Genomic DNA, 17,846 nt, shown 5'->3' on the forward strand with positions numbered 1-17,846 from the left:
GACCTGGCTGCTGGGCCGGTTCCAGGTGGTGCTTCTCTGCCCGGGCTTTGCTTGACTGGAAGGTTCCAGTGAAACCTACCAAGAGGCCCAAGGGCAAACACACTCTTGAACAAACTGAAAGAAGGTCTAAAACATGTAAAACTATAGAAATTTGACCATCCTTTTTCCTGCAGTGGAGTGTGCTGCTTATTTTATTCAAACGTTGACTCTGCGTTCCTTTCATTAGAAAACTTTAAATTATTCTAAGTAATATGTGAGTGTTTCATGCATTTTGTAATACTTTAGGTCATGAAGGTTGCCCGAAAGTCGGGTGTTTTACTTTCAAATTTAGGCCTCTGGATGTCTTAGCTGCTGCCATGGGAGGTTTAGGTGTCAAAGTTGTGCTTACATGTGCGGTGTCAGCTCTCTTCCTCTGAGTGTAGGCTGGAGCTCCATCTTCCATCCTTTTAATTGGTATTAAAGGAGACAGCGGCAGTCTCACAGCTGGCATCTCATTTCATCAAAGCAGTGATAAACTTTATATTCAAAAACTTCTCTCACTTCAAAATCCTTTAGGTTTGGTGACAAATGTTGGGGTATATTTGCATACAAATCACTTTCTTCCCTGAAAAGTCTAGGATTTTTTTATTTTTTTTATGCTTTCTAAACATAGTTTGTCTGAAAGTTTTATGAGCCAGTTCTTTGTTTTCATACTCAGTCTGATGAGCTTCTTCTGGAAGAGAAGAGATTGAAACAACATTAAATTGCCTTTTGGTTCCTCTTCCGAGAACATCCTGCGTGTGTTTTGCTACAGAACAATTCCAAGTCCCTCTTATAATTTTTTGGCTTCTTTTCTCTTTCAATAATTTTGCTTATCCTGCACTTATGAGTAAGTAGTACAAACGTAATTGGGTCTGGCATCATGACTGCAAGGCTTTCTTTCAATTGTTCACTATTGGTTTAAGATTTTTTCCTTTTAATTTGTTTCAAAAGGTTGGGTTTTTTACTCAGTAACTTTCCGTACTAATTAGATATCTTAAGAAAGAGACAGTAAAATAGAAATTCCATTTTATCTTTCTTTTTGTTTTGTTTTTGGGTTTTTGTTGTTGTTGTTTTTTGTTTGTTTGTTTGTTTGTTTTTTGTGGGAAATCTGGCTTAAAAGAGCTTAATATTTTCTGACTGAAAATCCTTCATATAGGCACGCTTTTATCTCTTGGTGGCTCGTTGTAGAAACATCTCAGCCTGATCTATTGTATTCTTGGGCACCATTTTATCTCCTCTGCTATTGACTTTGTAGTGGAACCAATGTTCTTTTTATCACCCATGGTCTGATCTTCAAGCTTTCACCTTCAAAAGCACAAGCATCCTTCGGCTGGCTGGTAGCTTGAAATGATTTATAACTGAGGAGAACTTTGAAGTTTCTATAAACAACCAAAAAAACCCAGTTTTTTGGTGTTTTTTTCTTTCCTGCCTTTCTTAGTTATACTGCCATTAGTTTGCTGCTTCCACTTATGCGTCTCTTGTGCCTTCCATTCTGTGTCAGTGACATGCAACCAGTTTCCAACTAGTCTGATAAGAAGCCTGAGACAATCATGCAAAGCTGAGGGAAAATGATTTACAAGTGTTTTTCATACAGTGGCACATACTGGCACAGGGTTGCATGTGAACTGCAGGCAGGCAAATTCAAGAGAATTCTGCAGAGATGGTGTGTTTCATTTCCAGAGCAACCTGCATGTGCCTGGCTTTTATAAGACCATTTTGTAGCAGCATCCGCAGCCAGCCCTGCCATGTGGCAAGGTCACTGGGTGATTCACATCCAGCAGCTTAACAAGAGGAAGCTGAACAAATGACAGAGGAGATGCTTTCATGTGGAGGAGTACCAAATGTTCCTGCTCTTTAAGCCCCTAGGTATGGGATAGCTACTTTCTGACCTTTGGAAAGAGAAAGACATCCACTTTTCTCAGCAAGACCCTTTTGATGGTGGTCATAAACCCCAAAGAAACTCTGTGTGCTTCTAATTTAAGGAAGAAACACTTGGATTATAAAGTGTATTTGATGAAACAAAGTTCTTGATACCAAATTCAACACTGATTTACCCCATCACACCCAGGATGAGGTTGTAGTACTGTCATCTTTTTTGTTTTTGTTGTTTTGACATTTATTTATTTATTTTTAATCATTGATAACATGTCAGATTTAAAACCCTGTTTTCTTCACTTCAAGGAACTGTCTGCTAGGAACATATGCTTGTAACATATTGTTATGATCAACTTGTATTATGGTCCAAAGCATCGATGATAGCCCAGATCTTGGCGGGTATGTAGACTTGCAGCAAAACATTAACAGGCCTTGTTTGGGTGAGATTTCTGGGCCCGTGATCCCACGCTGTTTCCAATGCTAGCAGGGGAAATACCCATTAAAGAGGGTGAGGTGAGATCTAAAGGGATATGATCCATAGATCAGGGGCTTGCATTGAGGGACCTTGGCATAAAGCACCTGGTAACTTTGAACCCCGTCATTGTACTGTGTGCAGACTCATAGGGAGCTTCATGCAGGGTGGGGGGCATCAGAGTGTTTCCATCTGAGCCTGCACAACTGGGGCTGGATAGATTGGAGAGGAGCAGGGATCGAGGGGGAGGAGAGCAGACCCTGGTCTCTTTACTGAGTGGAGACCCACTGAGAGAGACACAGGACATCTTACCTCTGCAAGCTTTTCATATCCCTTTTTCAGTTTATTCTGCATTGATCTCACAACTGCAAGTCCTACAGGATTTCCCCTTGTGTGTTATGTGACACTCAGCCTTGCAGGAATTTTTGTCACGCTGCATCTGATGGGGTTCAGTGCTTGTGTGAGAGGGCAGGTAGGAGGGGAGGATATGTCCTCTCCTCCTCTCTTCTTTGAGCTGAGTATGCTCTGGTTCTGAATTTGCAAATCATTATAATGACAGACCGTGACAATAAAAAGAGCCATGAAAATAGATCATGCAAAGAAGGCCTGGATTAAGGAATCCCCTGGTACTCTGGGACATGATAAAACCCCACTAAGTCAATAATCTGTGCATTAAGAACTGCTCTGGTTATGTAAAGGAACTAGAACAGTCTGTTTTTCTGAGTGAGCCAGAGGAATTGGTAGCTTTGCTGTGTAATGACATGATAAAGAGGGCTTGCTCTTTGGTAGCCCTCACAGTCTAACTTGATTTACAGATCAGATCTCTGCTGATGACAGTAGAATGACTGTAATGGTGCCAACGACCGTGTCTGAGAGAGTCTCAGTTGTGTCTTTATTCCAAGTCCACAGAAAGGAAATAATAAAAACAGATAATCACATTATAGTAATGGTTTCAGATGACACTCACACAAAATAAGGTTATTCTGAGTTAAACTGCTACTTTGTCTTCCTGATTCTCATGTGCTTGAATATTGCAGGAGTCCTGAATGAGGGTATGAATTTATGTACCGTGCATGCTGAAATGCTTAGCTATGATGCTCTGAGCTGGGAACAATGATCATTAACAAGAAAAGCTTCTACTGAGGCTATCATGATGCAGGGCTCTGTTGTCCTTATCAAAGAGGACTTATTATGAGTGTTAAAACCAAGGGGGAAACCTACTTTCTGATTCCCTCCTCCCTTATAGCATTCATCATTTCATGTGCTTTACCATCTCTGCTCGAGTTTTATGTTGTATTTAAAAGGAGTGCTTTGCACACTTTACATCTGTTTTACATTTTCTCAGCTTTAAAGTATGACTTATCCAAAACTGACTCCTCTGGCAGGTGAGGGAAATGTATCTTTGGGAGTGTTTTGCTCTGACAAATGCACTTTTTGTGAATGTTCTTGTAGGTATCAAGCTTTTTGTGTTCGCATCAAGTAGATATGAAATGAATTGTCAAAATTCAGCAGTTTATTTTGTGGCTTAAAATAATTGGATGGACTGCCTCTGAGACTCAAGTGCTACACGGGGTCTTTGATATCTTCACCCCACATTTCCCTTTATTGCAGCAGAGTGAACCTACTTTGTATCACTAGCTGTTGTAACCCTCATATATATAAACTGCAGAAGAGGCTATTGTTTTATATTCCTCTTTATCTTGAAATATCTCCACAAGACCCTAATTAAATTTCCCTTATTTACTATTTCTATGCCCCCCAACTATTAACATATCTAAGGTTGACCTTCTGTCTCCTGAAGGCATGGAGGAGTGTGTACATGCTCCTGCGCTTCACTGGTGAGCAATGTGAAACTCCTTGGGATGACAGTAACGTTATTTTCCATAGATTATTCTAAAGAACAAAGCAGTAGTAACCTTTGCAAGACAACAAGAGACTCTTCCACTTGCAGAGCCGTTTCGCTGCTGTGCCCATTTCAACTGCTTATTAGCCTATGTGGAAAAGAATACTCATCTAGGTTCCTTATCATGGACTAAGCAATTTTTAGCATTCAAAGGACCTGAGTGAAGTGCACTGACAGAGTTATATTTAGTTGCAGCAGCAAAGATGAACACATGATCTTACAAAGGCAAAGGATTGCCTTTTTGACTTGCACATTGCACTACACAACTCTTCCATAGAGCTGATAGCAAGGTCTCTTGTTCTTCAAAATGTTTTTGCAGGTGCTGATGTTCTGAATGCTAACACATTCTTGCAAGAGACATAGAAAACTTGGTTTATTTGAAGTCTGTTTCTTCCCTTTGTATCTTAAGCTTATTCTAATCTCATGGAATTATCTGGAACAGCATATCCCATGCTGTTGCTCTAGTAGCAATAACATAGCCTGCCAAATATGCCATGAGAGCTTTCAGTTTAAGAAGACACGCAATTCTCCATTGGCTTTAATTTGAGCTGTTTTGTGAACATCTCAACAGAAGAAGGTAGAAAACCACTTCTGAGAAATTAATGGAATCAGTTGTCTTATTCCTTTCAAAAACTTTGAAAGTCCCAGCATACATCACAATATTCTTTGAGGAATACATTTACTGTAAGATAGTCTGAATTATCCAAATTCCGTTTTCCAGAACTCCCTGTTATTCATGTTCCTCATTATCTATCAATTACATTCAAAATTACCTTCATTATTTGAATCCTTGATTATCCAAGCTTATTCTTTGTCCCCAGTGGTACTCCAGTAATTGATCTTGTACCGCATTCCTCCCACTGATGCTTCACTGGCTATGAAATGAAGGTACTGTTGGTCTGGCATGTGCTACCAGAAGCACGTCTTTCTGCATGCTGTTCAGCATAGACTTGCGCAGCATTGCAAAGAGTAGGTGTAAGTGGTTTCACACTGGAACAGGTTGTCCAAGGAGGTCGTGGATGCCCCATCACTGGAGGCATTGAAGGCCAGGGTGGACATAGCTCCGGGCAGCCTGGTCTGGTGGTTGGTGACCTTGCACATAGCAGGGGGGTTGAAACCGGATGATCTTTGAGATCCTTTTCAACCCAGGCCATTCTATGATTCTGTAGCTGTTTTTTCAGTTTTCTTGTACATTTGCAGATGATACACATGCATGGATAGCTCTATCTAGCTATGAGTGGTTTTGTCATTTATTTAGAAGCAGAGAATATCAGCTAAGAGCAATATAGACATAGTCATTATCTGGAATGAGTTGCACAATAGTGTGTCATTACAGGAGAGTTTCAGCAGTTGCAATTGCAGATGAAGTGGTTTCATACTGGGCTTCTACTTTCCCAGTGTGGCCACTGGTTATTGCTTTTGGATCTTCAAAGATCAACTGCTTAATGTGATTCTAGAATGTGATTCCCCATAGAATAATGATTCCCCATACTACAAGTTTAGTTCTGCAATAAATTAGCGCCAAATGAAACTTGGATCAGATGCATGTTTCTGAGCCACAACCTCCTGTTGCCTTTCTCACTCTGGTTCTGCTTAGGCACCCGCTACTGCCTGAGGCTGCCCTTGGGGTCAGTCACTAGCAGAAAGGGAGGAATCCTATAGTAAGATACCACTTGCTATGAAGAACTGAGCTCTTAGTGACCTACTTGACATACCCTAAAGGCATGTAAAGGGAAATCAAATACCTGAAAGGCTTGTTTAAAATGAAAAGTTAACACTTCGAAATCTCACATTTCCCTGCTGCAGCCCCCTGTCTCATGGAGTCACTGCTTTGAGTAGCAGTCCTTTGTACTTTGTGTGCTATCTGACATCTGCATTTAAATAAGATACACTGACATACTACAGAAAGTGAAGTAATACTTACTGTTAATTTCTTGCAATCAGCACTCTTTCTATTGACATGAATTATTTCAAGTATCTGGAGTAGGTTGGAAAGATCAGGCGGAGTGAAAACAAAAACAAAACCCCAAACCTACATGAAAGCTGCAGTGTGGTCTTAAAACAGTTCTCTTATCGTGGCGCACAGAGCTCTGTGTCAAGGATTTACACTGATTACATTTTGTTCCGTTGCAACCACTAATTCTCTGTTTTACTGCTTCAATCTGGCCTTCTGTATTAATGTAAATGTGTACTGAGCTGCCTTATCAAAATCAGTTGTGTTTAGATAATTTGTCTTATCTTAATGACTTTTTCTTATTAATGCGGTGAAACGGTATAGCAAGATCAGAAAAAATGTGTGTTATTTTAATAGTCTGAAACAATTTTATGTTTTTATTGTGATCTTATTTCATTTTTATTTGCCCTGATTCATCTTTGTTGTTTATAGATATGTTTTCTCCCAAACTGACAAATTCTGTCATGTACCATTACCAGAGCATCCTTCTAAAATACGTTTAAATCCAATTCTATGTATAAAACCTGCTGAAGTCTTCCTTCACCTTTTCCTGTAATGAAGTGCTCACTTTTAATCCAGATAGCCTCTACAGATTTCCTTTCAGAGGTGAGTCACACTGTCTTGCTGAAGAAGAACCATCCTCGGGGCAAGGCATCAGTTCTTGCATTACTTGTGCACATCCCCATTCAGTGTGTTAAGTGGGGCTGAAGTGATGCATTGACCTATTGTCCTAATGCAGGAGAATGTGTATTTGGTTCATTTTTTAAAGGCTTTTTCGATGTTACTTGGATATAGCTTTTGTATGTATGTAATTGTGTACATAAAGGTGCTTTTCCAGTTGTCTTTGCTTCCCTCATCACTCCTCCTATGCGCAGTGTCTGTGGAACCATTCTTGTTTTCTTTGCAGAGAGGAATTGCTCTTGTAGCTTTCAAAATGTGCAGAATTGTTCAAGGGCAGGGCAGAATAAGACAAATGACTGCTGGTTGTGTTCCAGGTGTATTAATTTTATTAGTCATGCACTCTCCTGGTATTTTTATTTTTTTTTCCTGAGCTGTGGGACTGATTTCTGTTAGCAATTAGAGTTTTTGAACAAAGAAAACTTGTGCTAAGATGCAGTGATGAATTCAATACCCCTTCCTACAGTCCCCTGTTGAATGTGGGGACAACGTTGTGGTAAGTTTTAATACCCAAAGCTTCGTCTGAATGATTCTCTGTGCTTGGGGCACTTGATGCAAATTCATGTAAAGGAGAGTAAGAAAAGAATAATCCCTCTCCCAGATCCCCAAAGCCCATTATTTCAACATTCCTATCAGCTAGCTTATGGATGTGCAGAAGGGTTATTTTATACAGATGCATGAGATGATTATAAATAATCATTTGTTGCAGTCTTCTCCAGCTGGTTCTTCTCGCCCCTGAGCTCCCAGCAGCCACGTCCAGGTCCCATTTCCCCACTCTGGTGAAGTCTGGGCTGGCTGCTGATCAGCTCTATGCTCAAAGGGCTCAATTCCTGCACCTCTCTCAAATGCCTTCTCCTCTTAGAAAGATACAGCATCCATGGTGCTGCAGTCTGTATTGCAAACTGATTAGTCAGAGCCAAAATAGTAATTACAAAATCATTTTTCGAGTTTTCCAAATGTGAATTATTAATGAAAAATTATAAGAGTTTTGAGAAGATTTGAAACATTCTAAGTTTTTGAAACATTCAAGTTAGCTTGAGTATTTTTCTTACTTTTCAGCTTTAAAATATGTGGGAGTTTTTTGGTATTTTTGGGTCCTGTGCTGATATTAGAGGGAAAACTTATTTTTTCGAAATGTTTTTAAGGTTCCCAGTACAACAATAGTATTTCTGCCTCGGTGCCATCTATGGATTCCTGACTACAGTGAAAATCATTTTCCTAACTTAAAATCTTCTGTAGCAAATGATTTTGAAATCTAACAGCCTTGGCTAAACCCAGTATAGCCAAGCTACTCTTTCAGTTTTAGGCATTCTGCCTATGTCTATTTTGTTCCTTTAAAGCCTTGCATGTTAGGAAAACTTGTCAGTTTTTAGTGTTTTTAACTGTCTCCTCAAAATAAAATATATATATATAAAAAAAAGAAATAAGAAAAAAAACAACTTTACTCCTATTATTAGAATGTCTGTACCTGCAGGTCGGGTTTTTTGTTTTTTTTTTTTCCTCTATGAAGCTTTAAATTGTTCTGTTTGAAAATTGAAATCAGGGAACAGAAGTCTAAATTGAAAGCAAGTTTTCTATATTATGAAGTAGAGACAACCAGGAAAGAATTGTGTTTAGTTCTAAAGCTTGTCACATAAAAGAAGTTTTAGTGTCTTATGTTTTCCTTTTTGGTGTTTTGTTGTTTTTGTTATTTGGTTTTTTGTTTTGTTTTGTTTTTCTTATTCTTTTTATTTATTTATTTATTTTATCCCTAAGGTCAAAGACCACCTTCCCAAAGATTCAGAACTGCAGATTGTATATGACTGCATAGTTGTGTGTGAAAATTTATTGCAGGGTCCTTACAGGGCTGATCAGGATCCCACTAAAGAAAATATGGAGTCTGGATTAGACCTTAGATACAGAATTGCAGTAATTTGGACTTCAAAGTTGTAATTCCGATAGAGACAATGGAAATTACTACTGTGCCTTTGAGTTTTGGTCTCCAATCTGTCTACTGGGAAAAGTGCCTTTAAAACAGTTAGCGTGCAGATATTGGCCGTGTGTTTTGCTTTTCTTCTAGAATCAGAAGCCTTCTCTCTGTGATCAATTTAGTTGTTTCGTGGTTAGCAAATGATTGCTTTTCATTAGAGACCCATTGTCTCCTTTGCAAATGTATCCTGTCAAAATGCATAGAAGTGCATGGGGAACTTGTACTTGGTAAGGCTGAGCATAGCTTTGGCTGTGTCCAGCCAGGTACCCATTGCAGTAAATCCTCATGAATGCCAGTCTCCAAGGGCTCCAGTTACTGTGGTCTAAGAAGTCAGTGAAATAGTGAAAGATTTACAGAAATGTGTACAGCCTTGACGTTGAGTGCTGGGAGCTGACACGTTTCAGCATCCTGGCTCTGCTGGTGTGCAGAGACTTGTTGAACTGTGCTTACTTGGCCATGAGTCTGAGCTTTTCCAAACAGGTAACCATCTTAATTATACAAACAGTGGGAGAAAGGAAAAGGCTGTTAATTTGAATTATGGAAGGGGTTTACAGGCTTTAGTTCATTAAACAATCTCCTCAAGGATATGTGGGGACTGGGCTACTGTGCCCGGTATGTAAGGACATGCTGATTTGTTGAGGTTGCAGGTTATCCTTGGGTTTCAGCTCAATTTGAGGTTAGTGGTTTGAGGGCAGTGGGTCTGACCCACTGTTGTTTTACTTACTACTTCATGGTTTCACACTTCCACTGATACAGCTGGAGCTTTAGCCCTGTCTACTGCCAGTTTTTGGAAAATACTGACATTCCTAATTGTTTAATAAATCATTAATGAAGCTTTTAGTGTGCAAGAGGATGTGCATATTGATTTGTGTCTGCATATTTAGGTATTGGGACAAGAAAGTAAGGCTGCTGAGAGATCCAGAGAAAGGAACGTACACAAATTATAATGAGGTGTAAAGGTTTTTCATTCCTTAGGATGGAGAAGTTGACATATTAAATCGCACACACTCTAATGATGTTGGACTGACTCAGAGAATTTGAAGGAAATAACAGCTGTGCACATCAAAGATTAGAAATAGAAACTTCATCAGTCAGTAGCAGTTCAGAGTGAATGGAGAAATCATGAGATTATTAATTATGGTTTTTAGAGAAAGGAAACATGAAGTCCCAACTCTCCAAAGGCAGAATGCTGCCTTCAGTGTGGCAGCACGTCTGCCAGGAATCAACCCCTCATCCTGCTTGGCTGCTCTGTAGAGATGGAGGCTGTTGCCCAACCACAGGCACCTGCTGCCATTTTCAGTGCCCCAAGCTGATGCAGCCATCCCCCTGGCTGGCAGATGCGACACAGGGCATAGGGAAGGCTCCTGTCCTTCTGCAGCAGCAGCTGGATGCCCTGAGGCTTCTTGGATGGCAGCAGCTGCTGCTGTTGGAGGAGCGATTGCACGTACACAGAGGTATGGACTCACTCTCACTTGCATCATTAATACACAGTCACCTGAAGCATCTCGGTAGTTCACAGCAGTGTTTGCAGAGGGTAATTGCAGAAAGCAATGAACAGTTTATCTGATTTGAAATTTAGGAGGATTTTTGAGATGAATAGAACTCTTATTTAGATTAAAATCGGACCAGGATACAATGTTACAAACTCTCCCAGTGCTGGAAACTGTAGTTAAAATGTATGACTCAAAGTTGCAGTGAATGGTTGTTTTCCTAATGACCTCAAATCCATGAATTCATTCTAACATTTGCCTTTTTATATATTCATAGTTAAATATAACTTGAATGTTGTCCTAATTACATTCTCATGTTAATTTAGCTCTGATTCAGAATTTCTATCATTATTCTTTGTAGAATTATTTTGAAATGATGGAAAGTTCAGTAACGATGCTTCAGTGTGTGATTGTGCCTTTGAATTATTTATCACATTCAAAGACAGAAATATGGTTAAATCTAGTTTGAGTTGTAAATGAGCCTTGGTAATGGAAGGAGGAAGTGAATCTCCTCTTTGCTGAAGGACGTAGTTTATGGGAGCATCATTTGATAATGCAGGAGCATCACGCGGCCCCACGTCAGCAGGGAGCCTCATAAGAAAACATCCATTGCACCAACTGGCAAACGCTATCTGAGCGGATAAGGCAGATAAAGGGTGGAGAAGGAGAGAGAGATACAGAGACAACTTGCACAAATGACAGAACAGATTAGTGATGGAATTAAGAAGAGAAAACAGATGTCTTGCCTTGGTCAGCAACAGAATTCACACGGCTTGTGCTCTCTTTACTGCATGCTTTGGGAGTGAGCCCTCACAAGGGTGTTTAGCCCTTGGTTTTTGCAATGCATCACAGTGACAAGTAGTCCAGTGTTAATATATGGCTGTAGAAACTATGATTAATGCAAAAAATTCATACCTGTGGCCTTGGCCCTGAGCCAGGTAGAGAACAAACAATTGCTGGTGAAGCATGAGCAGGTCTGAGAGGGAGTGAAGAATTCTGGAGGAGGAAAGGAAATTGTCTTAATGTAAGCAGCAGTTTTGCTAGAGGTAAGTGAGGGGAAATTCTTCATTTATAAATGGTTCGTTGACCCATGATAATAAAGCAGTGCTGCAGAAGAAGGATAATTATCTACTTAAGTATCAGATGCCCTAAGGGTAAAAGCTTCCCTTCTCTCCTTTTGAAAAATGAACTCAGATTAAACGAATGTCCTTTTTCCTGTTTTACTGTTGACATGGATTTCCTTTTTATGAGTAGAATTAATTAGTTTTTCTATTCCTTTATTCCTGGTATGGAAATCAGGTCTGCCAAGCAAGTTTCCAGCTCTTCCCTTGGGCCCCGAGTTCAGCCAATAGCATCCTTTGTGAAGATGCTTTGTACAGTGTGCTGGGAAGGCACAAATAAATTACAGGAGCTCTATTATGCCCAGTAGCTCACCAGGAGAAACAGCATCCTGGAACTGAAAATCCACAAAATAAGAATTCTTTCCCCAATCAAGATAGTTTCATTTCTAAGTAACTGTTTGCTAAATATGTTTTTCTCCTTCCTTGAAGTATTTTAATACTGTGAGTTATAAAAAGAGGAAACCAGTAGTGGTGGCATAGCTGCTGTTGTACTGAGTGAGGAAGGGCCAAGTTCTCAAAGCAGATTAATGCCCACAGCTGAGGCCAGGCTTCTCCTGTTGAGAGCAGAGAGCTGCTAGCTGTGGGGCTTGCTGGAAAAATCTGCTCCCGGTTAAGCAAATATCCATTACAAGATTGTTTGTCCTCATCAGGACTCTAAAAAATTATCAAAACCTGCCCCTACTTCTTTGCTTCCAAAAAATGTCTGATTTCCCCCTCCAGCCAGAATTTTAATTGAGATTCCAGTGATAAGCTTGATGAATGCAAACATATCTCTCTGTTTGTGGAAATAAAACATCGTTTGCATGTGCTAGTCGTTCTTTGTTTCAGATGTCTCCTGAGGTTCTTGAGGCATCTTAAGTCATGTCAGAGTAACCTCTGTGTGAACCTGTTACGGCTACAGAGCATCTCCTAGTTATGTTTCTTGGAACACAGAGAATGTTCCTGAATACCTGCAGGCTTTGAGATGCAGTAAAAATAAATATTACTGTAGTACAATGGCATGGAGCTTAATTTTCTTCAAATAGTCCTTTGTGCACCCGTTTTAATACTGAAAACACTAGAAGTTGTTAATTTTCCTAGCCTTTGGTCATGAGACTTCAACTGGCGTTAGAGGTGATTGTAAGAGCACTATACAAACACAAACTAAATCAGAAAAAAAAGGAAAAAAAAAAATCCTGTCTGCAGGGAACAGAAATTAGAAACGAATCCCAAGTGCTTTCTTGCCTGATTTACACAACTGAAGCTCTGCAGAGAATTCTGGACACTATTAATAATGTTACGAAACTGACTTTCAAGTGAGGAACCATAGCAATTATTAATTTCTGTGAACGCAGCAGGGCAGGTGGCTGTGAATAGCGTCTGTGTGCTTTCCATTGTTTACTTTATGGCTTCATTTCACTGAGTCATGGAGCACTGTTACCAAGGTAGGATGAAATCAAAGTATTTGCAGTGTTAGTGCTTAATAGGGAAAAACCTGAAATATCTTACTGTGTTTCTAACATCATATAGTGTTTATGACAGATGAGCATTTGTAGAATCATAGAATAATTAAGATTGGAAAAGACTGTGAAGGCCCTTAAGTCCAACCCACGCCCACTGTGCCCACTGACCACATCCCTGAGAGCCACATCTCCACAGTTCTGGAGCACCTCTGGGGACGATGACTCCACCACTCCCTGGGCAATATGAACCACTGCCTTTCTGAGAAGAAATTTTTCCTAAAGATTCCTTGCTATTATCAGTACAGTGCAGTTCTTCACATTTAGATACGTAAAATTTTAAGGTGTCAGATCACGTTTTTATGCATATTATGTATCTGGAAGAGCACTGTAAAACTGTTGCCTCAGTTCACAAACACAAACTCACCTTAAAATCTTTCGGCTTTCACCCATTTTTAAACACAAGAAGGAACATCTCTTATGTACAAAGATGCTGCATTCCAACAGTTCTGTGCATGGCTTGAAATTGCAAGTTTGAGCTTTTGAAAATTTTGCTTTCATTTAAATGTGTTAATAATGGCATATGAGCCTTATTTTAGTCATATGATGAACGAATGTATTTAGCCTCATGTTTTAATTGCTGTAACCCTCAGAGCAGGAGGAGTCTGCGTAATTCAGAGGTGATCAGAAACATGTTACGAAGTGAGGGGTGAGACACTTGTCCTGCTGGGCCACTCAGATTTGTGTTTGTGCCTTGACAATCCCACCTTCAGATGTTCTCGTTTGCCCTCTGCGACCGGTGGAGCGTTTCCGTGACCTGTATCCTGAGGAAGTGGCTGATTTATTTCGTACGGCACAAAGGGTTGGCAACGCAGTGGAGAAACACTTCTGTGCCACCTCACTCACCATCACGATTCAGGTTTGTAAACCAGTCAGCTAAAAGGAGGGTTAATGGTTTGTTTTAGCAAGCTTCCAACCTTCTTCCCTAGGCCTGTGACAAAAGGGGCTTTCAAACACTAGGGGACAATAAATGGAAAATAACAATTAAAGGGAGTGGGCAGAGGGGAAGAAGTGTTAGAGGACTGACCTAGAGAAGGCAACCCACTGCTTGGGATGGAAAAAGGGAGTTCCTGCCCTCCGGCTACCCTTGTTCATATGCAGGGTGATAGAAGTGGCCACGTAAATATGTTGTCAATTCAGACCTTTTGGATTTGTGCTGGGTTTGTACTCCAAAAAACATCTCTATTTAAAACATATCAGGGACTAAGCCAGTTTTATTAGTATAAGACTTTAAAAAAGCATGCTTTGATTAAATTCTCACACATCTGATTTTATATTCACAAGGATCAGAAACCTATTGCTAGCTATTCAAAAAAACAATCTGAAAGCATGACAATTAACAGCTGTGGTTTTTGTGGTCTAAGATGCAGCTTCTCAGTTTGCTGTGGCCTGATGTGGAAAGGCACTAGCCTGAAAACTTTGGATGGAAAGGTCCTCTGGAGAATATGCTAAATTACCATACAGTGAAATTGGATGTAAATGATTAATGAGTGATATTTCTGAATCCCTGTGTGTGATCCTTGTTAGTTCCTCTAACCTGAGATTTCACCCTTTGCTTACAGGATGGCCCTGAAGCTGGACAAACGGTGAAGGTGAGTGCTTATTATGCAAAATACAAATTAAGAGACAATTATAAGAACTAATAAAAAATCAAAGCTAGTCATCTGCAGACCATTGCTGTACCATTATGTTATCCTTGAGATCAAAAGATCCCAAGTGTGCAATAGTTGTAAATGCTTTTTATTGAAATTGCACAGGAAGATGTTTACAGGTTGTTTTTTTTTCTAGACTGAAGTTTTCAATGATGAAAATATCTTTTCCAAACTGTTGTGTGTATTTATGCAAGGAAAGCCATAGAAAGAAGCATCTTTTGAAGTTTTTTGTTTGTCTTCTAGAGGAAAATATTGCCCTTCCATTCATCATCTCTATGTTTGTCTCTTTATTACCCAATGAGTTCTAGCTAATTATAGGAACAGTTAAGCTAAACCACGTTATGAAAACATACCTTTTGTCTGTGCTCCCTCTGTAAATATTCATGTCACATTCTTGTTACAGAAGTTCAAATGTAGTGAAGCCAGTGAAGCTTAAAAACAGATTCCAAGTGTACTTCTGAAAAAAAAAAAAAAGGCGGGGGATGGAATGGAAAAGGATTTATGACTGTACTCTCTACTTGAGTAATAACATAGATAACATCCAAGATGGCTCTCCAGCCATGTTTCACTGCCTCGTAATGCAAATGCATGTGTAGTTAGATTGTATGCCTAAACATTAGATAAAGGCTATTTTTTTAACATTTGGAATCAAAGGAAAGTCAAATATGGCTATGGTTTAGTACTTTGTAAAATCAGATTAGATGGCTCAAAGAAGCTGTTCGGGTTGATTAAGATAACTCTAACAAGCAAATAGCATATAGAAACATTTTACTTCTTTCCAATTTGCTGTATTGACCTTATTTTTCCTCTGCCTTTTTGTTGTCTGCTTTGAATATTTAGCAGGGAGGTGATAGGGAGAGAAAAGAAGAAATTAGAAAATCCTCAAGCTTTGGAAAGCTGAGCAGTGATAAAAGAGCGTAATACAATTTACTGCAGTACTGCAATAAAATAGCTTCTTCAGGTCATGGCTTAGTGTGTATTGGGTGGGTTTCACTGGGAATGCTTTTTCATGGGTGAAAGTGTCACAGTTTAAATACTTCCCTGAATAAGTTTCATTATTAAACACCAACATGTCTTAGCAAATGGTTCACAGGATTTCTTTTACTATTCCGGACAAGTATTTTTTCCTGCATAAAAAAGAGTTTATGGGGATGAGTATATTAAAAAGTGAGAAAATTTGCTGAATGAACAAAACCAGATGCAAAATCCTCCATCCTGTGTGACTGTGAACAATAACAGATGTTTCTGCAAGTCTTAAAAGGGGAAGAAATTTTGTGTAATTCTCTATTCATGCTGGAGATGAAGAGTATTAATTTGTCTAGTACCCTGCAAATGGTACCCACCCTTAGCACTTCCATCTCACACTTCTAATGAGCAGTGAGATGAAAATGACCTGCTCCTAGAGCTGCGTATTCCAGACTCCATAATAAAGTCTGCATGTTCCTAGACTGGGGGTTAACAGTTTGCTTTTCTCTACTTTTCTGCATCATTGGGCAACACTGTAATTTATCATCATCGCTTAAGGATGTTTATCATCTGAAACTGCCAACAACTATTTTCTTCAGAGAACTTAGAGCTTTCAAAACTGAAATTGGGAAGAAATTACTATGATCAAGATCTTCTTTAAAGTGAACAATAGGGAGGGTACATAAATAGCTGGTTCTGCTTAAATTCTTTCAAATCAAGAAGTTTGAAAGAACACCTGTATGATCTACGAGTAATTGATGAACTTTGAATTCAGTGTGTCATGTGTTTATGAATGTGGTTTTCTTTCTTCACTGTAATCCAGCTTTCCTCTAAGGGAACTTGTAATTAAAATTTCTGGAACAGACTTAATATTAGAAAAACATTCTAACAGTAAGAATAGCAAAGCATCTGAATAAGTATCCAAGGGATTTTGTGGAGCTCTGTTTCAATAGGGTAGGCAAGTATGTGTCAGAAGCTAATTAGGTGTAGCTGATCTGGCTTTGAATGGAGGCACATACCAGATGGCTTGAAGAGTCTTTTCTATTTGTGTTTTGTATAATTCCATATACCTGCATTAATGTGGACTGCTGCATGTGTTTCATAGGAACTGAATTACAGGAAATAAAGAGTACTGGCTGTTAAAATGATAGTTGCAAAACCATGCTACAAAATGGAAAGAGCTATCAGCTCAGCAGAAAACAAAAGCTGACTGAGAAGTTTTATCTGAAAAAGATTAAGAAAATCTTTTTCAATCAAGGAGGTCTGCTTGGACCTCAGCTTGAGTACATCTCAGGTCTTTGCTATGGAGATGCCTGAAATTACACATCTACTGCACCAGGTTTAAAGGAGATTACTTTTCAGTGTGATTTTTGGATAGAGTCATCAGTAAGATATTGTTGGCCAGTGTTAGATCTTCATTGTGACAGTGTGAAACCTGCTGGTGTGTGCAGCTTTCAGACAGACATGCTGCAGTGTCGAATACTGCAGTGGCGCCTGTACTGAAACCTTACTTGTTATCTAAATGGAACCTGTTCATCTTCTAACAGGTAGCTCTGCAATTGTTGTGCTCCTTTCTTTGTAGATACCATCTGCCTTTGAATTTAAGGTATCAGAACCTGCAGAATGGCATTTCAGGAAAGCTCATGGTCCTTCCAAATTCTCCTATTAATGAGCTCTGTGTGTTTGGAATAAAATCTATGGCTGATCCTCAGCTCACTATTATTTGGGAAGTATAGATGGCTCCTTTCTGAGGCTTTTGTGATTGGAAAGAACACATTTGCTAAGGAGTCACACTGAAGGTCTCTGACCATAAAGAAACACAAAGTATTGTTTCATAATCTTTTCCACAGCTGCCTACGGATTGTATGCAGTCTAACCCTATCGCCTATTTATGGCAGGGATAAATGCCTCTCTATGAAGGTGCTCACAGACTTGCACCCTTCATGCTTTATGAAGTACAAGAGGTTCTTGTACCAACTCACAACAGAGAACCTGAGTATCTCTAAGCAGTGGGTCAGCAAGCATGACATTCTTCCAGGTTTAAATGCTTTCTGAATTCTTATTTCTTCTGACTTGAGAAGGAGGAAATTGTATTGAGGTCCTATCTTAAAGAATATTTATATCTGCAATTTTGAGCTCTGTTTTTCTTAGTGAATGCAAAACCTACAGTGTCCTTCTGCCAGGAGTGGAGGATGAGTTTCACACTGGTTCTGTCTGAGAATGCCTTAAATATCCAGGCAATTTCA

At 39.4% G+C, this 17,846-nt stretch overlaps 1 protein-coding gene across 6 annotated transcripts in view; it reads left to right on the forward strand.

Annotated features, from left to right (window-relative positions):
• Window positions 1–17,846, forward strand: part of FHIT (fragile histidine triad diadenosine triphosphatase) — a 503,125-nt gene that overhangs the window by 361,254 nt on the left and 124,025 nt on the right. For 4 of the 6 annotated variants that reach the window (XM_015875327.3, XM_015875326.3, XM_085516765.1 and 1 more), the window contains 2 exons: window positions 13,696–13,841; window positions 14,545–14,574. The exons of 1 other annotated variant lie outside the window; for it this stretch is intronic. In XM_015875327.3, the coding sequence (XP_015730813.1) occupies window positions 13,696–13,841; window positions 14,545–14,574 (176 nt within the window). Of the gene's footprint in view, window positions 1–11,661; window positions 11,779–13,695; window positions 13,842–14,544; window positions 14,575–17,846 lie in introns of those variants that run through there. One more of the 6 variants, XM_085516767.1, reaches the window with a different exon arrangement.

Source organism: Coturnix japonica, chromosome 15, assembly GCF_054131305.1.
Source record: "Coturnix japonica strain WE chromosome 15, WE-NBRP24, whole genome shotgun sequence".
NCBI classification, from domain to species: domain Eukaryota; kingdom Metazoa; phylum Chordata; class Aves; order Galliformes; family Phasianidae; genus Coturnix; species Coturnix japonica.